Source organism: Podarcis filfolensis, assembly GCF_964270895.1.
Source record: "Podarcis filfolensis genome assembly, chromosome: 3".
NCBI lineage: Eukaryota > Metazoa > Chordata > Lepidosauria > Squamata > Lacertidae > Podarcis > Podarcis filfolensis.
In genome coordinates this window covers 84,525,894-84,553,825 of record NC_139606.1, presented here as the reverse complement: position 1 = coordinate 84,553,825, position 27,932 = coordinate 84,525,894, and the positions used below count along the sequence as shown (strand labels likewise).

General features: G+C 45.9%; 1 protein-coding gene across 4 annotated transcripts; it reads right to left on the bottom strand.

The window, feature by feature from the left end:
• Positions 1–232: 232 nt before the first annotated feature.
• TMEM151B (transmembrane protein 151B) lies at positions 233–27,913 on the bottom strand. 4 transcript variants are annotated; one of them, XR_014546312.1, is made up of 3 exons: positions 23,387–23,491; positions 9,988–12,118; positions 233–5,831 (listed from the first exon to the last, which is right to left on the bottom strand). XR_014546312.1 is itself a non-coding variant. In XM_083606326.1 (2 exons), exons 1-2 carry the CDS (start codon positions 27,887–27,889, stop codon positions 10,682–10,684), a joined length of 1,440 nt encoding a protein of 479 aa, XP_083462452.1. In that variant the 5' UTR covers positions 27,890–27,913; the 3' UTR covers positions 3,783–10,681. The 4 variants fall into 4 exon arrangements, 3 of the variants coding, with proteins under 3 accessions (XP_083462452.1, XP_083462451.1, XP_083462453.1); XM_083606326.1 differs by lacking the exon at positions 23,387–23,491 and adding an exon at positions 27,887–27,913 and having other exon boundaries at positions 3,783–12,118; XM_083606325.1 differs by having other exon boundaries at positions 3,783–12,118.
• Between the last annotated feature and the right edge of the window lie 19 nt (positions 27,914–27,932).

Genomic DNA, 27,932 nt, shown 5'->3' with positions numbered 1-27,932 from the left:
ATTTAAAATTAAAATGTTCTGGGGAGGGAGAAGGTGGGTGTGATGTCACCAGTATTAGCTAATCCATGCTGTGCAATGCAGTCCACAATCGACTCCCCCAAGATCAACCCTGCAGAGGATTAAGTATATGTTAACCAGAATGTGGTGGGTGGGCTTTCAGAAGACAGTGGCTTCTCTTTTGATGGGTCTCTACAAACTCTATGAAGAAAGTCAGCCAGGCACACATCAGACATCGTGAATCATCTGGAACTTTTATTACACCGATTTGGTTTACAATCTTTGTACTTTTGATATTTCCAACAAAAAGGCAACATTGTGATATACCGTTTTACATAGAGAGAGACAAACAGAACTAGGTCGTACGGACATATTGAAAAGTAAAAACTGTTCTCAGTGCTCACAGAAAAGTTTTGTCAGAACGGGATTTATCTCCGCTGTTGCTCATTGTGGGCAATGGATACAAACGTCCACCATCCATGGCTCTGCTGCCTGCAGTGCCCCTCGGCCAAAGGGGCTTTAGCTGCTTGATGTTTTGGCCGTAATAGATCAGAAAGGATACTTGTGTGAGGTTATCTTGGGTGGCAGCAGCAGCAGCTGTTAGAGGTGTCAACAACACCACCCCATAGTCTTTACAAGCTTGTGTTTCCCCCCTTCCTAATCCATCAGTGGATTGCTCCAGTGGTTTAAACCATAGGGAGTTGCAGCAGCATGAGAAATATGCCCATGGCAGCAACTATAAAATATCCCCCTGAGACATACCTAGAACATCAGATATTCGCCACTGACCACCTAATTCTTGACCTGAGGCAGGCTGGCTTGTTGAAGTTACAAAATAATTTATTACTAAAACTGCACACTTGAATTAAGAGATCTTTTTAGTCACTCAGGAAAAGGCCCAAGATCCCACATCAGTCAATCATGGTAAGCACAGCTTCTTGCAATCTATTGGAGATCAGTTTCTTTGGGGTTGTTTTTAATCTGAGAATGAATGTGTATGATGTCTGCAAAGCAGCCTGCCTCCACAGAGTGCAGAGAAGATAAAGTAAAATTGACTCTTAATTGTGACTCTAAAACGGGCACCCCCAAACTCGGTCCTCCAGATGTTTTGGGACTACAACTCCCATCATCCCTAGCCAACAGGACCAGTGGTCAGGGATGATGGGAATTGTAGTCCCAAAACATCTGGAGGGCTGAGTTTGGGGATGCCTGCTCTAAAACGTGCAACAAATATCAAATAAAAGCAGCGCTTGTTGAATTGTCCTGGTGATGATCTGAGCTAGATAAGGTCACATGGCTGAATGGGTTAGTGCTCCATATGGGTGCTTAAACATAACTAACCAAAAGAATTCCCTAAATTCCCTCCAACAAACTTGTCCTCTGACTGGAGGGTGGTCTTGAGACTTCTCAGGCTATTCAGCTACGGAGTCATTAGCAGACATAAATGAAATAATTATCTGCCCGAGCTTCTCTATCTGAAAAATGGGAATAATAAAAAACTACTTTACAGTGCTGCTGTGAATACTTTAGATTTATAGCCTTGAAGGCTCAGGTTGAGTACCAATTTAAAAGCATACAGAATTTTAAAAGAGAATTTAAAAAACCCACAATATAATTCAATACGACATTCAGTAAATACTGCTAAAGGCTCTCATGTTTGTGCTAACTCCTGAGAGCCAACTGAAACAGATAAACCTTAAAACGCCTCCAAAACATTCTTAAGCTTTATGCTCTGGTGAATCTCTAGCTCAACACTGATGGGGTGTCACAGGCCAGTATTGTAACATCTGTAAGCTGCTGCCCTACGAGTTGTTCCCAGCTTATTCAGCATTATCTATAAATGGCTGCTCTATAACAAACAGAGAAAAACAAAATGGCTAACACATGCATATTCCCGCCCCCCCCCCAGGCTTGGGGAAGCTTTTCTGATCCCAAGAGATGTTGCGAGTCTCAAGAAATGCTGAAAACATAGGCCAACTAGCCAGGTGATCGTTACAAATCAGAGTTAATTGTCAGCTGCTAACTAGAATGGGTATTCTTCCTTTTCTTCCCAATACTTAGCTTTTCTCTATGTATGGTTCATGGCAGACTTTGCCAACCAGGTGCTCTCCTGATATTTTGGACTACAACTCCCACTAGTCACAGCTAGCACGCAGTGCTGGCTGGAGTTGGTGGGAGTTGTAGTTCAAAACATCTGGAGGGCACCAGTTGGCCAAGACTAATTTTATGGTGTACAACAGGGATGGGTCATCTTCTTGTTATTGTTGGAGACGGCATCTCCTTGGAGGTAATCTGTTGGAGTGACATGCTAGTACTGGGTGGAGCCAGAGACAAAAAAGTTCTGAATTAACCAATCCAGAATAAAGACTCTTCTGCTTCAATTTTCATCACAGCTACATCAGACTAAATTCTCTGTGTTCCTTTGGGGCTGACGGGGTTATTCTCAAATAAGTATGTGGAGGATTTATATATTTTTAACCCAGAACACCCAACAGCTACTGTTCTGGAGGACAAGAGTAATTCCTTTCTGATTTTAGTGTACTGCACACACATGGCAGAAATCGATTTCTCAGACAGCCAGGGTGGATTCTTTTCCTCAAGCCATGAAAAAGTGAAACAAAAACTGCCCAACTTCAATTTTTATCAGGTATGTCTCCTTCCAATTGTTCTGCAACTACCCAAAAAGAGGGAGAAAGATACTCCAAATCAGAATAGGGCAACTTCAAGAAGTACTGGAAGCAACAGAAAATAAGGTTTAGGGGCTTCAGGTGATTGCCCACCTGTGCTGTATAGCAAAGCAACAAAGGTAGGGTGAGCTATCAACTTGCCATCCTTCCTCTCCAAGGTGTGGCTTAACAAAGTTGTTTGTTAGACTTTTCAGACTTTTGAACTCTGAAGATAGGGCAGAAAATGCAAGTCTTCGTATGACTCAGGTGGTCTGAAATGCACGTAGTTTCCATATAAAATTGCAAACTCGGCACCCGCTTTTCTGAACTGAATGCATATGACAGAGGAGCCATTTCCCACGCAATGGCTCTGTCTCTTAGCTTTTCCTCTAAGTGCAGTGACATTGATTTGGGAGGTGCAAAGTTAGTGATGCTAAATGGGTTTCTGGATGCATTACGTTTTTATGGCCATTTCCCAATTGTATACTAGTTCTACATTAGGCTCATTTTCTTGTCCCCATATTATTTAACAGCTGGTATATTCCAAGTGACAACAGGTAGTTTAAGATACAGTGACTAAGGGATAAAATATTGTATGAGCACCAGTCCAGGCGCATTAAGCTAGCTTTAATCCAACCCTACCTGCTAGTTTGCCTGAGAGGTTTCATTAAGAAGTTCTGCACATAATTATTATTCCTCTCAGCTGCTCTACCCTGTTTATTATAAAGGGAGGCCTCCAATTCTGTCCTGGTGCTTCTTGCAACCTCTCTCTCTCTCTCTCTCTCTCTCTCTCTCTCTGTCTCTCTGTGTGTGTGTGTGTGTGTGCTTGTGCTTGTGTGTGACACATTTTTGCTGCTGAAATATGTGTGCAATGACCCACCTTTCTGTACGCCTTGCCTGCTAGGGAGGGAGGTAACACAGGATAGCAGTCATAGGGAGGCGAGGAAGACAAGTGTCCTGTTATGTTTGTCTGTTCACCTACAGACAGCAAAGACCTGCCAGTCATTTCCATGGCAACAAGTTTAAGTGAGGAGAAGCTGCTTCGGCATTTAAATGAATTAGAAAATGAATGAAATGCCATTAAGGTGAAGTGGAAGAAAATGAGTTATTTCTTGGAGAGAGAAAGATTTTTGCATTTGGCTGTGGGAACCCCCTCTCCTCACAGGGTTGTTGTGAGAACAAAATTGGGTATGCTGATTTTTGCTACCTTGGGCTCTTTGAAGAAAGACCAGGATATAAATGTCACACACACACACACACACACACACACACACACACACAATTAATGGAGATGTAAAACACAAAATCAATAGAGATGGCAAGTTAAATCAGAAAGAGTAGTTATGATCAGAACTGTGCGCAGCCTGCATCAAATCCACAAACAAACCCAAGTTCTATTATCAGAACAAATAAACAGAGTAGCAGCTAGTTCTTTAGTTTGGACCTCTACTACTAGGTTGATGATTTGTGTTGCTGTTCTAGAATGATGACCCAGAAACTGAATTTCTATAAGTGAGCATGTTATTTTATCCGGCAAGGAAGCTTTGGTATTGGATTCTGGCGAAGGTTAAACACTATTCTACCATTTTAGACTCCAGAGCATTACAGATCTCTAACGTATAAAACATATTTTATCTTCACGGTTATGGCACTGCCCCAGTTTGTGGCGAATGTAAAACAGCAGAACGTCCTCTGTTTGTGCAAACCGTAATGATCTCACAGCACCTTTAGCAAAAACAACAGGCAGCATTTCCCTTCACAGGAACGAATAGATGAAGTAAAAGAAATAGGTGGCTCAGAACTCGCACCAAGGCAGAAGATGTTTTGTTTTGTTTTTTTAATCCAGTGTGTCTGAGGACATTCTATCCTCTGCAAATTCCTAAAATAAATGTCAGCCATGCATGTCTACTTTGCATTGCAACATCCATATGAAATGCCTCCAAGACAACAAATTTAAATTGCTATGCTTTGTTGACACCTTGCAAATTCAGTGGAGCTGGACAAAACATTCCAAATGCCGTTTTCCATTAAACTTAAAATATTTTATGAGGGTTTTGTTGCAGCTTTTTCAATCTGCCTAATTCTTTTGGTTGTGGAACCATGAAAGGCTGATGTGGAAAAGCTTTTATATAATTCACATGCACCTCATTGTGCATCCCCCCCCCCCACAGCACCAGGGAAATATTGTTGCTTAGCAAGAGAGAAAAGCAAAACACTAAATCATCTCATATTATTTTGAAAGGGGACAGAATGCACCTTTTATCACCTGGTCCTATGAATATGCTTCTCTTGCCTCTGGAGACTCATTTGTGCGTCTAGGCCAGCTTTTTAAAATAAATAAATAAGCATTTTTTACCTTGATTGATTAATGGAATGCCATCCAACATCAGGCCTCATTAGCCATCAGCTGACAGTGCCACTAGGGATTCTTTGAATCGTGTAAGTGATATGGATACTAAATCATCTGGACACATTCTACCTATATTCTTCACCCCCCCTTAAGTGAACAGCTATGACTGTGGTAGAAACATCTTGCACTGATGAAAAATGACTTTCCAAGTGTACGTGTAGGTTCCCTCCCCCTCCCTTTCATTTTACAAACCAGTATACAAAAATAAAATCACAGTGGGTGATCCACAAAATTACCAGAGTCCCAAGAATGTGTGATTTGATTCAGAAAGATTTGATTCAGAAAGAGCATTTCTACTTGTACGCTTAGGGTGGACATTTAAAAAAAAACTTTTTCAGGCAAAGCAAAAATGTGAAAGTTGTGCTTACAACAGAAATGTGCTTGATAAAAGTGGCACCCACCGAAAAGCAACATGGGATCACAGATCCTCAGCAGTTCCTGGAAGTGTTATATAGGTGGCTAAATGTTATTTAGTCAGAAGAAACTGTTACTGATTGCAGATTCCCCCCCCCCCCCCTTGCGGGACTCCTTAATGATGCAACTCCACAGGCAATGTGAGCAGAGGAACAGAAGAGAAAGCTATGAGAAACAGTGACTTCTTTCAGATCTTGGATTGTGGCAAAGCCACATCTTGGCTAGGAAGACCTATCTTTCAGAGATGCCTCAAACCTTCAGAACTGTATTCTTTCTGATGGCACTGGGAAGATTAAATTCATGGGCACAGCACACCTCCTTTCTTCATATAGTGTGGTCACAGACTCCATTGTGGGAGAAGGAAAAACAGAACAGAATGATGAATTAGATTATTGCATCTACAACGTATATTATTGCTTTTTGCAACTATTCTTTTCTGTAAACCACTTGGGAAGTTTCCCCGCCCCCCTACAATCAAGCAGTATATAAATTTTATGAAATAAACAAATAAATAATGGTGCAACCCTAAGTCCACTTACTTGTGAGTAGGCGCCACTGAACACAGTGGTACTTACTTCTGAGTAAGCATGCATAGGATCAGGCTACAGGAGAGGATACAGACCATCAGGAAACACATGGTAACCAATTGAAAGCTTGCTGCATGGCACTTCTAATTGCAAGGAGAGACTATTCTGCACTTTTTATACTATAGTGTGTGCCTTTGTAATAAATTATTACAAAACTGGCCTGGTTTCACAGGGGCTTTTTTGTGTGTCACAAAACCATGTTAGCAGCACATTTCTTTCTTGCAATGAAAGATCACTTTCAACATGTGAAAAATGAGCAAATATGCATTCTGCATCAGCCTTTAGGACTAGGCATGGTAACATGAACTCAGGGCAGTCCTGCAAGCTTTTCCTAGATCTACAACATGAAGCAGCGCAGTAGCAAGTGCTGCGAAGATATCAGGTGAAGAACACTGAAAAAGTTGCATCATTGTGAAAAAGCCACATTTTTGTGGCAATAGTGGAGGTTATTATCTCACAAGTTGTACAATTTCAATAGATAATTCAGTGCCCTAACATCAAATTATTCAAGGCAGTCAGCACAGGAAAAACAAATAATTAAAAGAATATACTTCTCTCTTACACGTGCGTGCACGCACACCTCTTTAAACAACAAAACTAAGACTACATTCAAACTTCTGAATGTCCCTTTTCCCCCAGATTGGTGGGTGATGCTCATGACAACTACACTGAGGGGCAGTCAACAAAATGTCCACTAGATGTTGCCGGACTACAACTTCCATCATCCCTCACTGCTGGTCATGCAGAATTGGGCTGATGGGAGTTGTAGTCCAACCACATCTGGAGAGCACCACCCGACAGTAAGGGAAGATCTGTGTGATGGGTTCTCCCAATACTTTGTTGTCTAGTTGCACCATAGGTTACTTTGAGCCATGTTGCAACTGTATGCAAGAAAAGCCGCTCGCAGCTGATTGTCCTGTGCTCCCGGTTTGGCACTGAAGTGCCAAATAAATAAATAACAGGAAGTAATGCCCGTATAATGTTAAGCAAGATCTTATGCATCCTTTCCTGGGGCAGATTACTTCAGGATTCCTCTGTATGGGCTATTAGGCGAACATAAGCTGGGTATGGGTACCATATGGCTTAACAAGCACTGAATCGGTGCACCAGAGTTCCAAAAAAAGAGACATCCCTCAGGCCAATCCTCACACCTCTGAGCCTGTAACTCATGGGTAGGCAAACTAAGGCCCAGGGGCCGGATCCAACCCAATCGCCTTCTAAATCCAGCCCGCGGACGGTCCGCGAATCAGTCTGTTTTTACATGAGTAGAATGTGTCCTTTTATTTAAAATGCATCTCTGGGTTATTTGTGGGGCCTGCCTGGTGTTTTTACATGAGTAGAATGTGTGCTTTTATTTAAAATGCACTTCTGGGTTATTTGTGGGGCATAGAAATTCGTTCATTTCCCCCCCCCCCCAAATATAGTCCGGCCCAGCAAAAGGTCTGAGGGACAGTGAACCGGGCTCCTGCTGAAAAAGTTTGCTGACCCCTAAATAGCTTCCCAATGCTGGTAACCCTCTAGATCAGGATGGTCCAACACAGTATGGTGGGGGGGAAAGTCTAGAAAGACAAGGAAAAGTTGTGCACTGCCAGACCCAGAAACCGAACAGGGGAGCAGGGTCAATTGTGCTATTTGGTCAATGAATGAGAAATAATGAGATTAAGATGCAGCTGAGAGAACTCAGGTTACATATGAGGGAACAGGCTGTCACTATAAGAGCAGATCAGGCCATCAAACCTGTTGCCAAATAAATTGTCATCTCAGGCGTAAATAACCTGGAGATCAGACAATACTCTAAAGTGGAATGAATGCGAGGCCGGCAATTCCAGATGCTACACTCTTCAAAAATAATGTTTACGGTCACACAAGAGACATAACAACTGCTGCTTTATGCAAACAGCAGAGTTCGATACAGGTTATCTTCATGCTGAGCCTCAGATCCCACATTCATGTATTTTAGCATCCTGATCCTAAACGCCATCACAGTGTCAAGGACTGGCTGGACAATGAGGCGTAGAGTGGGAGGCACCCGCCAAGGAACCCCCAAGGGAAGTTCCAAAGGAGGATGGCTCAGAGCCTGGGGATTGGTGCTGGAGAGGTCAGACGATTGGAAGGAGGGGCTGGATGCCGAAGGGGCAACAGGGTTTAGTGAGCAGGAAGAGCCAGTGACAGAGCAGTTCAGACTCCGAGGCTGAAACAGAGGAGAGGGGGCAAGAGGCTGCTGAAGAATCCCAGGAATCTCCCTCGCCTGCTGTGACTAGCTCCCCTCCCCGCTGGTCTCCAAGAACAGAGACCAGAGGTAGGTAGGCACAGTTTGAGACTGCTTGGGAAACATACGGGAGAGGAGGAGTCTTAGAAAGGGTAGAATGCAGGGACCTTCAGTCCTGGCATCTGCCCTATGGGGGCAAGACCTACAGGGAAGTGTTGCTGAATTGTACGCCATTTCCTTGAATAAACAGTTAACTTCACTGACAACTGTCTCTGCTTCTTCGTGCTGACCTGCATCTGACGCCAGCCTTGATACACAGGTATATTTCCCTGCAAGCAACTGTGTTCAAAACAGCCAGTTTTCTCTCACACTTCCCCTTTCCTATTTTACAGAATATCCAGCTTGAATAACAGTTCCGGAAAACTCAAGTTTTGTGCAAATTAATCCTATATTATAAGGGCACTACAGTCCCCGCTGCGCCTCCTTGTCCAAAAGGAAACACAGACCCTGGTAAGCATGCCTGGTACCCCTGGAATCTTGCACCACTTGTGGAAATTGGGGTGACGTGTTTCAATATTATACCAAAATTACTCAAAAGTGCAGAGGCATTATTTGCTAGATGAAGTACTCTAACACAAAATGCAAATAAGCCAGAATGTGAGCAAAACTCTATTTTTAAAAGCAACTTCAGCATGATAGAGTTCTGAGATCAGTGCCTATCTTTCTTATGCTAAATAATGTTAGAGTAGAAAATGAAAGGAACAGTTGTTCTCCTCCAGTGAAGAAGGAATTGATCTGCCTGCTAATGCCCTACTATAGACAGGACTTAATCTCACTGGAATGCAAAAGGATCCATTTGCATGTTTCTGTTCCTTGACTAACACTGCAATCCTGTATGTGTCTACGCAGAAGGAAGTCCCATTGAATGTAATGAGGCTTAGTCCCAGGTACTGTGCATAGGATTGTGCTGTTTGTATTGTCAAGGGTTTGGATAGTTCCAGGAACCTCAGAAAACTATTTAGTGGTTCCTTATACTGTCCATTAATTAGGGGGGTGGGACACTCAGTAATGAAAGTGTCTTCCCATTACAAAGGAGCTCAAAACACCTTGGAGCCACCTGTCTTAAGAGATATGAATTATAACAAGTTACTTCTCTTGCTATTGCCTCATTCTTCCACCAGAAAGAAAGCAGGTTTCAGGAATCTCTCTCACTCTCACATATACATGCTTTCTCTAACACAGTTTATCTTTTATGCTCTGTATAACTGCCTCCTTTCACATTCCAGAGAACACCATCAAGCAGACAAGCTTGACTTTAAGTAAAATTCAGCCTTGCACAAGCACACCACCCCTCAGCCTTGCAAACCAACCTTTCCCTGTATGAATAGATAAACTGCAGCTGAACCTCTCAGAACCTCCCTTGATACCAGACTTCCTCCCTGCCTGCGTTCATTATAACACATTTTCATTCACTTCAGAGCTCCCAGCTTCCCAGTTCATCCTCACCTCCCCACGACATCTCTCCCAACACCAGCAGATGCCTAGCAAATGCAACTGCTTTCCTTTGTGTACTGGCCCTTCTTCTGGGTTCGGAAAGAAGACTGCATTCTATTAAAAGTGTGGGGTTTCCTTTGCAAATTCCCTGCTCATTTCTGCTTTCTGCTACCACAATGAAGTAAGTACTTTGAATGCTTTGAGCTTTACCTATGGGATGCTGATTCTCAGACGTGAAACATCAAGGCTTTCCAAGGAGACATCCTAAGATCTCACGTCCCCAGCAGCTGAGAACAGCGTAACAGTCGGAGCATGGTTTAGAAAAAGGAAGGCGGCCTGGCTTGTAGTTGCTTCTCAGTTATTTCTCAGCTCCTTTTGCCTGGGAAACCAGTGCAGTTAATTGCCTTGCTTCTGAAGGAAACATGCTACACTGCCATGAATTCAACTGCCAAAGTGTGTGACTCTACAAAGATTGGATGATGTCCCCTCCCCACAATAATAATAATCATAATTATGGGGCAGGGACTGCTCCTGCTAGATAGATATTGTCAAGGTGGCCTGGTTAGCTGGAGGCTAGGAAGAAAGACACACACACCCAATACTTGGGCTGTTACTGCCCTTCCCCCTTCAGATTTTTTTGTTTTTTGCATGTGGCTGTCAGTGTTTAGTTCTGTGCAGTAGTTTTGATGGTGGTGTTAGCTGCCCACCTCACATCAAAGCCATTACAGAGCCAGAACGGAGCTCAGGAGCTGTTGAGTCCTTTGTGGGATGATAAGAGGGAGCCATTCTCTCTGTTTCACATGGGATGTGTTGGGACCTCTCTTTTTATTGGCTTCCCCCCCCAAAAAAACACCTCCCCACATCTGGGCACATGGCACTTCTCCTGTAGGTACTTTTCATGCCCTCACAGCGAGGTCTCCACGCAGGACCCATTCCGATGGAGATGGCGGTGGTCATGGTTGAGGCAGCCCTCGTTTCGGTGCACGATGAGGATGGGGAAGTAGAGGGCGTCCTGGTAAGGAGGAGGGTCTTCCTCCTCCACAGTGACTTGGCTGGACAGGCGGGTCTGTTCAGTTGGGCAGCTCTGCTCGTTCAGGCTCCCACTCCGGCTCTGCCAAAGGCAGCTGCGCCGTGAGCCATAGAGACGGCTCAGTGAGAAGCGGCTGCTGCTGAAGGGGATTCTGGGGCTGCCGTTGCAGATGCTGAGGGCGCTGCGGGAGAAGATGGAAGAACTGCTTATAGTCCTGTGGCACTGCTCACAGTTCTGTCTGTAGCTCCCATAGCGGCAGGAGGAGTAGGTAGTGCAGCTAGACAGTCCCACCAAGTCCATGAGGACAGCCTCAGAGTAGCTGGGCACCAGCTGCTGGTTGGACCGGATATGCCACTCCAGCTCAGTGCTGTCCACCGTGTTGACCCGGGGCATCCTCCGGCAGAAAGGGCGCTCTTCAGCCGGTGTTACTGCCACATAATCAAACCCAAAGAGTTTCTCTACGTGGTAGTGGACGTAGGAAGTGCGGAACTCATTCAAGACCCGCAAGGGCCAAGACAAAGTCAAGAGAGCAGCAACCCAGAAGACATAGTGGGAGACGTACCAAGGTAGGTTGTCTGGGTCTGAGAAGGCCACCATGTACTCTTTGAAGTCCACATTCTTAAGATGCATGCCTTCCCTTGCCTCCATATAGTCATCCAGTCCCTCGTTCTCTGTGAAGAAGCGGGCCCTCTGGGTCAGATAGGAGTTCTCAGATTCCACGTTGGCAAAGCTGAAGCACTTGGTGAAGCGGAGCCGGGTGGCCGGGAAGTTCTCCAGATCAATTAGGTCCTTCGAGATGTCCTTCACCCCGCAATTGGAGTAGTCAAACTCTGCTTCTGCCACGTGGGTGTTGACCCTTTCGTGGTACACTTGGGTGGTGGTATACGCGTCTCCGTTGCGGTAGCGGGTGACTTGGCGAGTCCTCCTGACGTAGTGGTAGCTGATGGCTTTCCACCAGATGCAGGGGGTGGCCTGTTGCATCCTCTGGACGCGCTCGTGAACGCTCTCCACATCCACCTTGTACTGGAGCTCATTGCGGGTGTAGCAGTGCCAGCATTCCACCAGGTAGACCACGTAGAGCATCACCAGGAAGGCCAAGGGGATGTAGACGTAGCCATTGGAGCAGGGGCTGTCATGGTACATCATGGACTTTCCCTTGTAGGCGCTGTCAAAGGTCAGCCGGGTCACCTTCGTCACATGGCACCAGGTCATGGCTCCCATGCAGCCATACATGAGGAGGGAGAGCACCAGGCACTTCCAGTGTGACTCCCTACAGAGCGACTTGCTGAGCGACTGCTTCACAGGCCGTTGCTTCTCCGGGGTGGGGAAAAGAGAGAACAGAAAGAGAAATTACTATACAGTGAAGGGAAAGAAGAATTGCCACAGAGCTGCACCGGCGCCTTGATTAGCATTGGCAACTAACCAGCTAGAGAAGAAGTCACAGATGGGCATCCCCAGAGGCATGAAATCTCACTTAAAGGCTACTCAGGATAAACGCCTCTCATTTGGCAGGCGAGAGAAGGAGGCCTGCCTCATGTGTCATCCTTTCCTAGGACCCATATAGTATGTCCTCCAGTTGTTGTAATAAGAAACCTGTACCCACTTCTTGCCATTCTTGGGCTGCCACTACACATTCCCCTCAAAAGTGCTCATGAAATGTGGCCTTGGGGCATGTCAACCTGGTCTGGAAGTTACGATTCTCTTTGAATCTGAATGGAGTAGCTGGATGACTGTTCCATTATTTAACGCTTACTACAACACAGGATGGGAAAGATTGCCCCATTCTTCTCCCTCTCTCCCTTCATACATTTCCCATCATTTGAAGTCTTTCTTGAAATATGGGAATGCTGCTTGCAATCCACTGCCACTTGCTGCGACTGCAGGCCAGCCAGCTACCTCCTGGTCCAGTGAAATCTACTCAAGAGTCAGTAACAACAATTAATGGTGATGGGATCCATTATGTTCACCTGACAGACCTAGTTATGGCTCCTTGCCCTTCTATGAGAGGAAGCCAGTCAGGTGAGTATTAAGCACACATATTTCTGTATCACCTACAACAGAGGCAAAATCAACATAGCCAACCGGGAAATAACCAAGCTCTTTGGGTTCACACATACCTCCAGTCTAGGATTCATTTTGAAAGTATTTATGCATTCATCCATTTGATCATGCACACAATAAAGGCTTTGGAATCTCACACTAAGAGAAGATAATAGCTTGCAAAGTTCCACTATTCTCCAGTGCCTGATGTTCCTGTACAGAGACAGGAAGGGAAGCTCCCCTTTGCCCTACTCAGGGTACTGGGAACCCCTGCTAAGTATAGAGGGATGTTCTGTATGCACAAATGCAGGAGTTGCATGCCCTATGCACTAGGAGATGAGAGACCTGTAATCAAATGCTTCTGGGACTCTGTTTACACTGTTCCTGGAAAGTGAAAGAAGGATGAGAATGTTTATATCCGTGCCCTTTTTTCTGCCCAGTACAACCCTGTGTTATTTTCTAGTACTGGGGATATCTGAAGAGATGAACTGAAGACTCTCTCCAGAGACAGCTGATGCGTTACCCTCCAGAAAATTTGGACTATAGTTCCCATGAGCCCCAGCCAGCATGGCCAATGGTCAGGGAAGATGGGAGTTGCAATCCAAAGCATTTGGATTACATCTCCAGGACTTTTTTTTGAAGAAAAATGAGATCCTGGTACTCCTATCTTGATAAAAGTGCTTTGGGCAACAGCACAAAATGGCCACCATGGGCATCAAAAAGAAGTGATGGTACTTTATACTGGTGAGTACTGTCCCCTCAAAAGAGCTCCCAACCTTTGTACCTTAGATGGGTGCAAATCATGCCCTTTAAACTCACAATGTTCCAGTGGTATAAATAATTCCTGATGCTACAGGTCAAATTTCTGCACTTGAATTTCTACCACATCTTCAATCCTGGATGGGTGAAACAGTAAAGATGTGGTCACAAATAAAATAAAACTGATTTGTTTTCAGCACCATCCATGCCCTGCTTATAGAATTGCAGGTGACTGAAATGGAAATGCATTTACAAACCGCAGCTTCTCTCCTGCTTCAAAGCTGCTTGTTCTATTTTTGTATATCTCACATTTTCTGAGAGTGACTCTAGACTAGCCAGCCCTGATGTATAAATCTTCCATGTTAATAGGATGCAAGAAGCAGCCTTCTCATTGGCATGGATGTCATCTTCAGGGTTATTAGCCAGATTTCTCTAGAAGGAGCTGTTCGTATTTATATTAAAGGATGAAACATTCCAAAACACAAAATATAAATCTGCTTTTATACCCTTGATTTCCTGTGGGAGGGGAGAGACAGACATCAAAAAGCATGTCTCCATATATTTTTCACTGTAGTATTTTAAACTGAGTCATTCAAATGAACACCCCTGACTCTGACCACCCTTTTTTCTGCGGACGTCTGCATTCCTCTGGGGCTAATCTATGTGGAAGGGGGAGCAGGTAAGTGGCACAGAAGTGGGTGGGACCACCCTGTTTCTCTCATACACTTTCTCACACGCCATCTCCCCCCCCCCCACCTAGCTGGCTGCTGAGAAAGGGACAAATAGCTCAGAGGTCTGGAGGGCTTGCCTGAAAGGGGCTTTTGAAATTAGGTCCACACCATGGTATTTGACATTTTTGTTCATTAAAGCATTTTTAGACTGACCTTCATCTAATGGTCTCAGGGCAGAGTACATCCCTAAAAGCATAATGTCATGAAAATACACAAACAATCCCAATAAAATAGTTAAGACACCAATTTCTACACCCACAGAACGAGGTCGGGAAATTCATGCACAGGGCTGGCTAGAGTTACCTAAACAGAAACCAACAAAAGCCACAGCAAACAAATAAATGAGTTTTAAGCTGGCACTGAAAAGAATGGAATGTTGGCATCAACTGTACCTCTAAAGAGTGAAAGTCCAAGAGATGGGGCTTCACCACAGAGAAAAGTGTGGGAAGTCTGATAGGCGAGATTGAAGGATGGGGACATCTTATGAGAAACTACAGTTGCTGGACCTCCCTGAAGCACTATAAATCTGCCCAGAAGTATAACAAAAACCTGAGAAAATCACAACACACAACATGATGGTATGTTTCATCTCTTGGACTCAGAAATGCCTAGCATTTTCTTTTAATTTTTCCATATGTACTGTGAATCCAAAAATGATTGTGAAACCAGAGGGCGGGGAGGTATCTCTTTTACTGCAATGTATTTGTACTTTGGTTATATAATTTTTTTTAAGCAAGAAGGGCCTCTGTAAAGTGGCTGGAGGAATGCGATCAATGCTGAGAACATCTGTTCTACTGTTGAAAGGCTGGGGACTCAACCTGAGAGGGTTAGTGGGGCAAGATTTGAGTGTAAATGTTTCATATTAGTTCCTTTTATTAAGCAGTTTGCGCTTGACAGCTGGACCTTCTTTAAGTCTTTTTGAATGGAGCAAATGCAGGTCTTCTTCCCCAGTACCTTAGAGTGATGTAATCTAGATAACAATGGAAGGACACATAACAGCTTTCAAGTGAGACACAGAGAAATGAGTTTCCAGGCTCTGCAAGTTCAAGGAAAGAGCCTCTCTCTGGAGATCTGATGTTTGGCTATCTGTTGGGAATATTATTTTAAGCAATGCTTCTATCCAACAGAAAGATAGGAGACCTAATAATAATAATAATAATAATAATAATAACAACAACAACAACAACAATAATAATATATAAACACTCTGTTTCCCCAGGTCTCCAAATTTCTAGTTTTGTTCAGTTGTGTTTTTTATTTTTTGTTTGTTAAGAATGGAAAGTATCTAGTGCTTCTTAGCAAGCCGGATTGCCAGGTGTCGGGACCATCATTAACCCTCCATATCAACACAAAATAAGATCAGCCTCTTGGGTTGAGTTAATTATGTCTCCAGGCAACATCCCACTCCCAGAAAGCAAGTGGTTGGCTCTGTGTCAGATGGGGACTTTCTTCACACCAGAAAGAGCACCGAGAGAATGAAGCAGATGGAAAAGGCGAAAGAGCACTTCGTTCGAGTGGCTGAGCAGATCTGTGCTGTGCATTCCTGGCTGGCTCAGGCCATCTACAGTACCAAATCTCGCCTACCGATTTAGAACAGTAAACACAGCTAGGTTTGGCTACTCCTCTCAATCACAACTGGATGCCAAGCAAAACTGCTACTGTCTTCCTTGGGCTTTCCTGATTCTACTGCCCTGCTCCTGTGTTTATGAGGGCAGTGACCGCTCTCCAGTTTGGGGTTTCCCATCTGTATTTCAGGAGAAGCACAACTGGGAGAGTGCAGCTGCTGGTACATTCTCACTGGAAGCTTCACATTTTTTCAGACCCTTGTTGCAAGAGTCAGTGTGGCGTAGTGGTTAGAATGTTGGACTAGAACCTGAGAGAGAGCAGGGTTTGAATCCCCACTTAGCCATTGGGTGACCTTGGGCCAGTCACCATCTCTTAGCTAAACCTGCCTCACAGGGTTGTTGTGAGGATAAACTGGGAAGGAGAACCATGCACCCCCACCTTGAGATCCTTGGAAGATAAAGGTGGTATATAAATAAACGTAATAAATAAGTAATAATAAAAAAGAATGGTCTGATCCACAATAAAAATTCCCTGATACCCTTGTCTGCCTGGCTCAGAATTGCACTTGATTTTCTTAGCACAGAAACAGATCAATGCAACAACCAACCCCTGACATAATAAGCACAGGCATGGTAAAGTTAAAACCTGCAGCAGAGAGATTAACAAATCATGAAATAGGTAAGTAGGAGGGACCATAGCTCAGCGGTACAGTATATATCTGCATGCAGAAGACCCCAGTTTCAATCCCTAGTATCGCTAGGCAGGGCTGGGAAAGACTCTTAAACACTGGAGAGCTGTGGGTAGTTAGTATAATATTGCTACACGCCACCTCAATCTGCATGAGCAGTGCAAGATTCTTGGGGTATCAGGAGTGCTTACTAGGGTCTGTGTTCCCTTTTGAGGTACATCAGTGACTGATGTCTTTATGATATACCGTATTTTTCGCCCTATAGGACGCACTTTTCCCCCTCCAAAAATGAAGGGGAAATGTGGGTGCGTCCTATGGGGCGAATACAGGCCAAGCCGCGCCGGGCTCCGGAGGGTTGCGCAGAGCTGCCTGCATCCCGAAGCCTCGGGCGCACTGAAGAGTGTGCCCGGGCTTCGCACAGCTGTCCGCAAGCCTGGGGAGACCAGCGCGGCTCCCTAGGCTTGCGGATAGCAGGCTGTTCTGGGGGCTGGGGTCGGGGGAAGCTCGGGCTTCCCCTGCGCCAACCCCGTGCCTGGGGGGGGGGAAATAATTTTTTTTCTTTATTCCCCCCCCCAAAAAAACTAGGTGCGTCCTATAGGGCGAAAAATACGGTATGCCTTAAAAAGGTAAAGGTAAAGGGACCCCTGACCAGTAGGTCCATTCGTGGCCGACTCTGGGGTTGCAGTGCTCATCTCGCTTTATTGGCCGAGAGAGCCGGCGTACAGCTTCCGGGTCATGTGACCAGCATGACTAAGCTGTTTCTGATGAACCAGAGCAGCGCACAGAAACACTGTTTACCTTCCCACCGGAGCAGTACCTATTTATCTACTTACACTTTGACAGGCTTTCGAACTGCTAGGTTGGCAGGAGCAGGGACCAAGCAATGGTAGCTCACCCCGTCGCGGGGATTTGAACCGCTGACCTTCTGATTGGCAAGTCCTAGGCTCTATGGTTTAACCCACAGCGCCACCCGCATCCCATGATATATGCCTTATTTACATATATACACAACCTGCACCTAGATGGAGACATTGCAGAGCATTCACATCTTAAGAGGGGCTTGTCCTTCCCAACAAAGCACTGGATTCAGAGGCACCAACTGGTGCTTTCTAGGGTTCTGATTTACACAGAGGGCTGCCTTATACCAAGTCAGATCACTGGTCCCTCTGAGATGAGAACTGTCTACACCAGTGGTTCCCAATTAGCAGACCCTCTGTTTTTCAAAAGCCAAGCCATGGATCCCCTGGGGTCCACAGACCACCAGTTGGGAGGCACTGGTTCACACTAATTGGTTTTAGCCAAGAATCTTTCTGAGCCCGGAGTTGTTAGGAATTGAACCTTGGGACCTTCCACTAAACTACAGTCCTTCTATTTTCAAATTCATTTGGTGAAGGGGAAGACATAATCTGGCATGTTCTTCCCCTTCAGTAATGAAATGTCAGACTAGGCACACAACAGCTTCACCTTTTCCTTAAATCACCTCTAGAAAATTTCTGCACTTTCAGCAGGCTTGTAAACACTGGAACTGTTGTGAGAGCCAGGCTCTGTCTAAGAAAATCGCATTACATCAATGGTCCCCAAAGGTAACGCCTACTTCATTGCAAAGTGGTGCTTCTAAGTGCAGGAGGAAAATAAAGCATGACCTGCTGTGCTTCTGCTGGGGATGAGGTATGTCTCTAATTCAGATACTGTTTGTTCCATCCATGGCTCACCTTGCACAGAAGAAAATAAAAGTACAACCAAGGGGCAGCATGCAAAGCTCAATGACTGTTGTGTTGGACGTAGCAATTGGAACTGGATTTAAATTAGAAGTAAATTTCCTTGTGGCCTTTGGCATTGACCTCAGTTCCCCAGCTGTAAAATGGGAATAATGATAGTCTACTTCACATGGTTATTGTGAGGACAAGCAAAGCACATTTTGCATTAACAGTGCAAAAAGGATTTTATGTTAATGTGATTTTTAAGGGAAAGGCTGTTGCTGGAGCACGAACTTTGCAGGCAAAAAGCTCCAGGTTCTGTCCACACATAAGGATGGAGAAGGTCTCCTGGCTGAGACTACAGAGAGTTGCTACCAATCAATTAGAAAAGGCAGGGATAGATGGACCAATGGTCTAACTCTGTAAAAGGCAGTTCCTATGTTTCTGTTTTGAAAACCCACAGCTCATTCCCAGTATCTGGTCCTGGTTGTTATCAGGAACAGCAGAAAGAGTTTCGGGGTGTGGGGGAGAGAAGTAATCTAAGCTTCTCCTCAATAGCCTAAGTAAAGGAGCTCTGAAGTGCAGAATCAGCACTTATGTATCTGTGTCACGTTGTTAGCCAGTGAAAAGGAAAAGTGAACTATGCATTGGAATCACATCTTGCTTGGCAATGCAATGGCTTAGACATCCCACTGAAGATTGTTTAAAAAGTCATGAAAACCAGTGTCTTGCTAGGTGATGTTGAAAATGCAAGGTGCCTCCTAGGACATCACAGCAGCTCCCTCTCGGCTTCATTTTCCTATTTTCCAACTTCCTAATGTTATTTTTCAGTGCCTCCCTGTAGGCTTTGACCATGAGGGACTCCAGCCCTAGTTACTAAAGCACCGAGTCAAGCAGCTTTCCCTGCAAAGCCCAAAGGAAATGAGAGTGCTGAGGAACATTCGATCTCAGAACTGTCTTGTACAAAGGCAACACTGGAAGGACTTCTCAACTTGGGGGAGTTTTCTTCACTATTCATAACATTTAGGTAGCAATACTGCGCATCTTGCATTGAAGTTAATGGGATTTATGCCCTGCAAAGCAGATTTTAATATCTGCATGCTTATTTAATGCCAGCAAAGGACTGTTCTGTACCTCCATGTTTCTCAAATGGAATGGCAGAACTCCCGAACAGTTTTCAGTAGTAAAGCCCCAATCTCCTCCTAACCACTGCAGGCCAGTATTTTAAGCACCTTCCTCAAGTTCACGTCTCAAGGACCATGGAACTCCAGCCAGCACCTAAGCCAACTTTCCTTGTTTTGTGTTACATCTGAGCAGGTTCATGCTCTTTCCTTTTTTCTTAAGAAAACTGACAGTGATGCCTTTGAGAAGCTCTCCTCTCTCTCCTTCGCATGACCTGAATTCAACTCCATCCCAGCACAGCAAAATAAAATAAAATGCTGGACTATGTTAAGAAAGTCCATCAAAGACTGCAATCCTATTAAACATACCTGGGAGTAAGTCTCACTGAACTCAATGGGACTTACTTCCGAGTAGTCATGTGTGTGACTGCACTGTAAAACACATTAACAAAGAACTGCAAAGTTGGCGCACCATGTCCCTATTCAATAACCACAGGCTGGCTTTCAATCCAAAGCCTTTTCACCAGCCACTGCATTTATCTGAAAATAGAAAACTGAATAGTAAATACAATTCAGCCAGAAATCTTTTTTCCTTTCTTTCTCCTAAGGCAGTCACACTGAGTGACTTTGTCTTTTGCAGACCTACAGTGTCATATACTGCTCAGGTCAAAGGAGGTCAAGTTCTTGCCTCAGTCCCAGAGTAAGCATTAGCCTACATTACAAAATGATGTCATAATTTAGCTGGGGGGAAAGCAGTTCCTTTTCAGGAGAGGCGAAAGACTTACAACTCAGACTAGGCAAAACAAAATAGATTTCAATGGGCTAAGGAATGCCTAACTCTGACCACACTGTTAAGAGTAGAACGGCTCAAGGCTGAGTAGTAGTGTTTAACTATCAAGTGATCATCTCTGACCTTAACCACCCTCATTTTCCATTATATTTTTACCAGCCACCTTCACTCCTCTAATTCTACCCTACTCAAACCTTGCGTCCTCTTATCTTTGTCCAAAATGCCAAAATCATTAATCTTTCCCACTGTTCAATCTGTGTGACATTCCTTCTAATTCAGGGGTCAACAAACTTTTTCAGCAGGGAGGGCCGGTCCACTGTCCCTCAGACCTTGTGGGGGGCCGGACTATATTTTGAAAAAGAAAAAAGAAAAGAACGAATTCCTATGCCCCACAAATAACCCAGAGATGCATTCTAAATAAAAGGACACATTCTACTCATGTAAAAACATGCTGATTCCTGGACCGTCCGCGGGTCAGATTTAGAAGGTGATTGAGCCGGATCCGGCCCCCGGGCCTTAGTTTGCCTGCCCATGCTCTAATCCTTACTCTGTTTCCTGCCCCCTTGGGCATCCAGCACATTTGCCTAACCTTACATAGAAAGCTCACAATGACTCTGTCCCACCTGATCTTTATGCCCTTATCTGCCATTACATCTTTGCCAGTCACCTTCACTTCTCCAGTTCTACCACAGTTGGCTGTGCAAAAGTCTCCTGCTTTCTTTAACAAACCGCCAACTCTCCCATATGTCTTGCTATGCCAGAGTTGGGGGGGGGGGAGATTGGGCCTTCCAGGTGTGGGACTCCCATCACCACTGACCCTGGTCAGAATTGGGAGATGTGTCGAAAGCCTTACTAGAAAATCTCTAGTGGAACAGCACTGGAGGGAAGATGCTGGTCTATTCTGGATGCAAATGGCAGAGCTAGATGAGAAGGGGGCTGACAGTGCTAGGCATGAAATAGCAAACAGGTGTATGTGTGCACTGAAAGAGAACTGCTTGTGTGAAGTCCAACACCAATTGATAATACACATTTAAAGAGTGATGGGGAATGATGAAGGACAGGTCTACATTAACACAGGAAGTTTGTATAGAGATGTATTAATGGAGCTACTAGATAGAAAAAGTAACTCAGTAACAGACATTTCCTCAAATACATCAAACCTTCACTATAAATATTAGGTAGCTTCAATTCACTAGTAACATCAGCTACTAGCTCTGTCCATAGAACTGATATGGCCTTACACATACTTCCTACTACAGTAGGAAAGCAATATTCACTGCACTGCTTCAGACACACACATCTTTCCTAGGGACTTCATTCCCAGGTGAAAATCCTGGCATTCTTATATCAAACCTTTTCATCATCATCCTTATTATAGATTAATCACCCTGGGGTGTTCCAATGATCCTTAAAGCAGATGAGAACTACCATCCCTCAGTAAAGATACCTTTCCTATTTTAAAAAAGTGGAGGAAAGAATCCATTTAACTGCCTTGAAGGGCAAAGCAATTAGAGCAGCATAACTAAGACTGCTAAGTGATAATGCGACTGATTCAGAAATCCTGAACTTCGGTGAGCTGTTGATACTTGAGTTTTTTTTCTCTCCCCCTCCACCAAAGATACATAAAATGTGGGGATAGAAACCATAGCACTAATTAGCTACATCTACACATACAAGCGCTGCCGCCAACTATCTGTGATGCATGCAAAGATGTAAGAAAAGGAGGTCAAAGGAGACGTGTGGTTTTCCTCCTCATTCCAGTGAAAGCAGGAATGCTGACAAGATACACCATTGACAGCTGTTCCCACGCATAGACTCCATAGTACAAGGGATGATAGAAAACACCCACTGCCTCTGACACTGTGGTGTACCTGCTACCTATCTTAACACGAAGTTCACAGAAACAGTTAGGGAGAGAAACGTCTGTTCAGTGGTAGAACCAATGCCTTGTATGCAGAATGTCCGAAGTCCAATCCCTGCCATCTCCAATTAAATAAAAAAAAAGATCCAGTAACAGATGATGTGATGACAAAGTCAGTGTAATATTTGCCTGAAACACTTATGTGGAAAGCCACACCCCTTACTTCCTAGCTCTCCATTTCTACAGCATCCACTTGGCTTCACCTGAACTGGCTCTGTTCCCAGTTTCTGTTATGCATTTCCATTAACCTGTTGCATATTTATATACATATATTAAAAGCACACCAGCATGCTTACAGATGTGTGAGGATTGGATCACTGCAAGAGGCAATCACTGGGGGTGGGAGATCACTAAGATTTCTACATGAACAGTGCAAGGAAGTGACCAAATGCCACATGCAACATCCCACACTCTGAGCAACCATGCCTCCTTCTATACCCCTTTGCAGCCAGAGTCCTAGATAACTCAGTCCTGCAATTCTCACCAAGAAGAAGCACAATCACCACCTCACAGCGAGTTCGGGCTGCCTATTCCAGATAGGTTTAGTCCCCTCTTCACACACTTCAGCTATCCTTTTGCAGATAAATTCAGCTGTGCAGACTCACACACAAATAATCCCAGGTTAATTTAACCCTATCTAGACAATCAGTTACCATCCTCTGATTGGTTCAAGACTCAACTAGGGGATGAAAACCCCCAAATCCATCACTGGCATGAAAAGGTGCCACAAATGCACCCTTTCAGCGTGTCAAGTGTGATAAGAGGCAATATATAAATCTGCGCCCAGAGATTCCTAAAGGTTGGAGGGAACATACAAAGTGTTTATTCTGAACTGTTAGCAACTGGCAGCCCAGGACCGAAAGGGCACAGTGTTCCAAATGAGTTCATCCTAAACAGTCAAATGAGCCAAGGCGAAAAGAACGACCCAGACACCCGCCCGCCCCCATCCCCCCCACCCCACCCGCTCCCAGGCGTTAGGGTTTTGCAAGGAAGGCGACGGGGGCCACCCTACTCTGCTCCCAGGGACCCCCGAGCGCGGCGGCGGACAGGGAGGGCGACGGTGCGAGCGAAAGATTGCGTACCTGTGTATGCAAAGCGCCCTGGCCCGCTTAGAGCCGGGGTGCAAGCCAAGCCCCGTGCCGGAGCGGAGGGAGCCTCATCGCGATGCAATGAGCGTGCCATGCAAAGCCGGTCACATGCAGACGGTTACAACGTGTTTTGCAAAGGGCCGCCCGGCGAGGGCAGGTAGCTCGGCTCTGTCCTCACCTCCTCTCGGGCCCCCTCCGCCTCCTCCGGAGGCACCGAGGCGCTGCTGCCTCTCTCGCTGCTGCTGGCCGCGGCCGCCGAGGCTGGGGGGGACATGGCGGCGACTCGGGGCCTCTCGGGTGGGCGACCAGCAGGCGCGGCGGCGAAGACGGTACATTATCCCGCCACCGAGAGCCGACGAGCGCCCCCCGCGCAGTCGCGCCGGGGCTGGCGGTGGCCGGGCGGCGGCGGGGACCCGGGAGCCGTCGGCGCCCCCGGCATGGTGTCCCCCAAAAGCCCGGAGCACCCCGGCTGAGGAAAGGGGGTTGGCGGGCGAGGAAAGAGCCGAGCAGCGCCGCAAGGGGACCCTCCACGGCGGGCTGCCGCTGCCGCCCGAGTGCCGGCGACGGCGGGCTGAGGAGCTGGTGGTGGCTTCGCGCCTGAAGGGCTCCCGGCAAACCTCACGCAGCCCGCCGGGCGCGCACGCAGCGAGCGGGAACGGGCAGGGTGGGGAAAGGGGCGGGAAGCCGAGAAGGCTGGCAAGGCGAGGGGAGCGGGGTGTGGGGAGGAGGAGGAGAGGGCAGCACTGGGAATGGGGGGCTCGGCGGCGGCGTAGGAGGAGGAGGGCAGCTTCGTTCCCGCGCGCGCCTCTTTTCCCTCTGCTGTGCCAGGGAGGGGAGCGAGTGACCTTGAGGCTGCGGAGCTCCCTCGCTCTCCCTCTCGCGCCCCCCTTTGTCTGCCCGGCTCTGTGCGCGGTAGGCGAGGAGGAGGAGGAGAAGCGGCAGCAGCCAGTCCCTCGCGCTCTCTTCCTCTCTGCGCCCTCCTCCTCCTCCTGCCGCCACCTCCCCCTCTCCGCATTCAGATCCACCGGGAAAGTGGAGCCCCCTTCCAGGCGCGCGAGAAAGAAAGAGACGTGCGCTTCACTCCCGCAGCAGCAGCGCGGGAAAGATCCAGCTTCTCATCCGAAACCACAAAGCCTCCTGGGAAGGGAGAAGGCGAGGGAAGAGAGGCCTTGTTTCTGCGACAATAAAGGGAGAGCTCCAAACGTGGCGGTCTTTTTTTTCTGGGTGCAACTCGGCCGGCCCCCCTCTGCTGCACCTGTCAAATATTCAGGTTAGACTTTCCGAAGAAGAAGAAGTCCTAAGCGCGAGGCATCCGAGCCACGCAAGCCAGAAGCATGTCTCGTCCCGCAGAATTAGCTCGCATGCTAAATCAATGTCTCCGGCTCGCGGCAGACAATTAACGTGCCTGTCAACGGAATGAGAGGATGAGTCTCGAAGGCTCCATTAGTGGCCAAGATGAATAGCCATCATCGTGCCCAGATGTAAATACGTACAAGATGGAAGTAGTGCGGAGTGATCGCGGTGCGGGGGGGTGGGGGAAAATAACTGCCCACACAGGAGGAGGTCGAAGAAGTTCTGGAGAAAGTGTATCTTAGAAGGAAAACTTGGAACGAATTGTTCCGTGTTACTAGGCTTCTGTACACTTGGAAATGTTTTTCACAAATATCAGAAGCTCGTGGCTGAGCATCCTTCTCCAAAGCATTCCCTCTCAGATATGTGGCTATGAATGAAAGTGGTCCGGGGCCGGGCAGGCATCTCGCTGTGAAGACTTTCCTTTGGTCTAGAATGCTCAATTTGTATGCTGGAAGCGATCAGTTTAACTTGTCCTGTACATTGCCCTGTGTGGGTCATGTATAACCACTATTGTTGTAGCTTATTAGAAAACCTCATATTCTATTCAAAATAAAGAGAAAGTTTGTAGTTGTCATATTTGCAGAGATATGTTCAAAAACGTGATGGTGGAAAATGCTGAAAGAAAAGGAAGTGTGCTAAGACTTCAGGAATGGGGAACCTGCGGCTCTCCAGACAGCATGGCCAGTGGTCAGGAATTATGGGAGTTGTACTCCGATAACATGGAGGACCATAGGTTCCTGTTCCTTTTCTGAGTCAGGACTCCAAGGACTCATGTTCCAGTTTCTACAGCCATGAAGCTTGCTGGTGACCTTCTGCAAACTGCTATCTCTCAGTCTAACCTAAATTACAGGGTTGCTTTAGGAGGGGAAAGAAAAACATATGGCATTTTTTATGAACTTGTTTGGAACAGTTTGAGATTCGGCTTGTTAGGAGGTAGGAAGGAGAAAGTAAATCCAATTAAAATCAGCAGTAGGAGTTCCAGTTTTCCCAAGCTGAAGTTAGGACCTGGCTTATGCTCATTTGCCTTATTGTCCCAGCAAATGTACAACCTAAGGCACCTTTCTAGACTTCATGACAGCAGCTGAACTGCCAGCTTTCTTTTTACTGGTTCTGTTCCTATGAGTTTAGCAGCAGCCTGATATGCAAAAAACAAACAAACAAACAAAACCAAGGGTTTGTTTGTTTTTGCAATCCTATGCACTAAGAACTAAATCCCCTTGATCGCATTGGGACTTGATCACGTTGGGCCAACACAGTCCAACAAGTAGTAGATCTACCTAGAAAGTGTTGAGGACAATTAGGGACAACTTGCCCCAGGTTGCACTTATGTAGAAGTCCTATGGGGCTTAGCACAGTCCATAAGTAAGATACTGAAAGAGCAGGAACTTGCAGTAACAGACTGAAGGAGCAAGAATTCGGGAGGCTGTACCTAAAAACTCAGCACTTGCCTTTTCAACCAGAACCTTTTATAACCCTGTGTGAGATCAATAAATTCTCCCCATCATATCATTTTCATTTCCTTTGAAGGAACCTAGGTAACTACGCTGCCACATGAGCCCTTAGCGCAAAATAGTCCCCTTTCCATCTGTCAAACCTGGCAGGTTTCTAAGTAACCTAATAGCCAATCAGTCCAATGGTCCAGCTAAGCATAATGTCAGCAGACTGTGTACCCCCAGCAGAAAAGTTGAGTGTAAAATGACAGCACTACTAATTACAGAGAATGTAACAATTCTGACAGCCACTCTCCAGCATCCACAGGGCAATATTCCCAGCATACACCATCTAAGGAATGGCATGCTGGTGATGCCTCTACATCACACAGGGTTACTAGACATATGGAAGCTCTATATGCATACAGCTGTACATACAGAGGCACCTTTCATGTCTGGCAGAAAGCAGGGATGTTGTCTTCTTTGGGTGGAGCCAAAAGGCAGGGCATGAGGAACCCCCAGTCCATGAGCCAAACCACCAGAATTCCTCAAATGGCTCATGAGACCATCTTTCCTAGCCGTGCCCACCTGTCCCACACCTGATGTCATATGGTGTAAGAGGTAAATCTGCAGCTGCAAAGGAGCAATTTGGGACTCGAGTGCATTCCTGATTGTCCCTTTTCAACCAGCAGTTACCAAGTAAGTCCCTGTGAGCACGATTGCACCTATTTGCACTATGCATTTGGCACCTTTTAAATCTGGCACCCAATACAAGCTCTGTTGGGACTGGTTCCACTTGGGAGTTCACAGGGTAGAGCCCATCTCTGTCAAATGCATTTGGCGCTGAATTTAAATCCAAGCCCCACTTGGATCAGCTCCACTTGGGTTCTCCTGAGTGGAGCTGATCCCTGCTGAAAGCCAAATTTCAACAGCACCATATCCAAGCCCTGCTGCAAAGGAACAATGGTGAATACATAGCTAAGTGTGTGTTCCTGGTTGCTTGTTTGAATGGAACTTGCACTTGGCAGCATGGGTGTAGCCAGGATTTTTGTTGGGGGGAGACAGACCTTTCATTGGGGTTGGAGCAGAATCTCAGTTTGCTGTGTGTTTTTATTGATTGGGGAGCAGCTGCCCCTCCCTGCCCCCCTTGGCTACACCCATGTTTGGCAGTGTTCAAAATCCCTCCTTCAGTTCTATGCAGTTTTCATGATGAAGTCAAGAAGGAAGCAGGGGGCAGGAGTGGAGCTCAGGCACTTTGCAGTTACCAAGTTAGTAATTGTGGGCACGGTTGCTCCCATTTGCACTATGCTGGAAACCCCAGGCATAGACATCATATCAGCTTTACTTTTGCTTGAGTTCATTGTATTTTTCTGCCCAGGGCTAGTTCAAGTTTGTTTTCTGCTGCCAAATTTTAGATTTGCAGCCTATCTCCACAATGCTGTGTTTTATTGTATACTGAACAGCATAGTAATAGCATATTGAATTATTAAGACTGTAATATTACTTTCATTTTTTATGTCTGACACATCTTTCCTTCCCCTTCTTCTTCCTCAATATATATATATATATATATATTGGTGTGTGTGTGTCCTGAGCAGCTGGTAGACATCAAAAGGTTCTCCCCTGGAATGTAAGGAATCCCATCTCCCTCCATGAGCTTTTAAAATGCTTCTGCGCATTTTCTCCAAAACTACGGGCAGCAGTTTTCTCTCAAAGGCAGAGTACAAGCAGTTGCTTAGTTTCCTCTATGGGCTGAGTATGCCCTGGGATCCTATTTATTTGGATATTACTCATTAATGTGTGGTAGAGCTGTAGCAAGTACTCTGCAGCGGGGGCTAGTCCACCCACCACCACCTGCCTTCAGCCAGCTCCCACCAGCCTGCCTTCTTACCTACCATCTGTCCAGGGTGGCGCCAGCTGTCAGCTTCAACATTGCCCTTG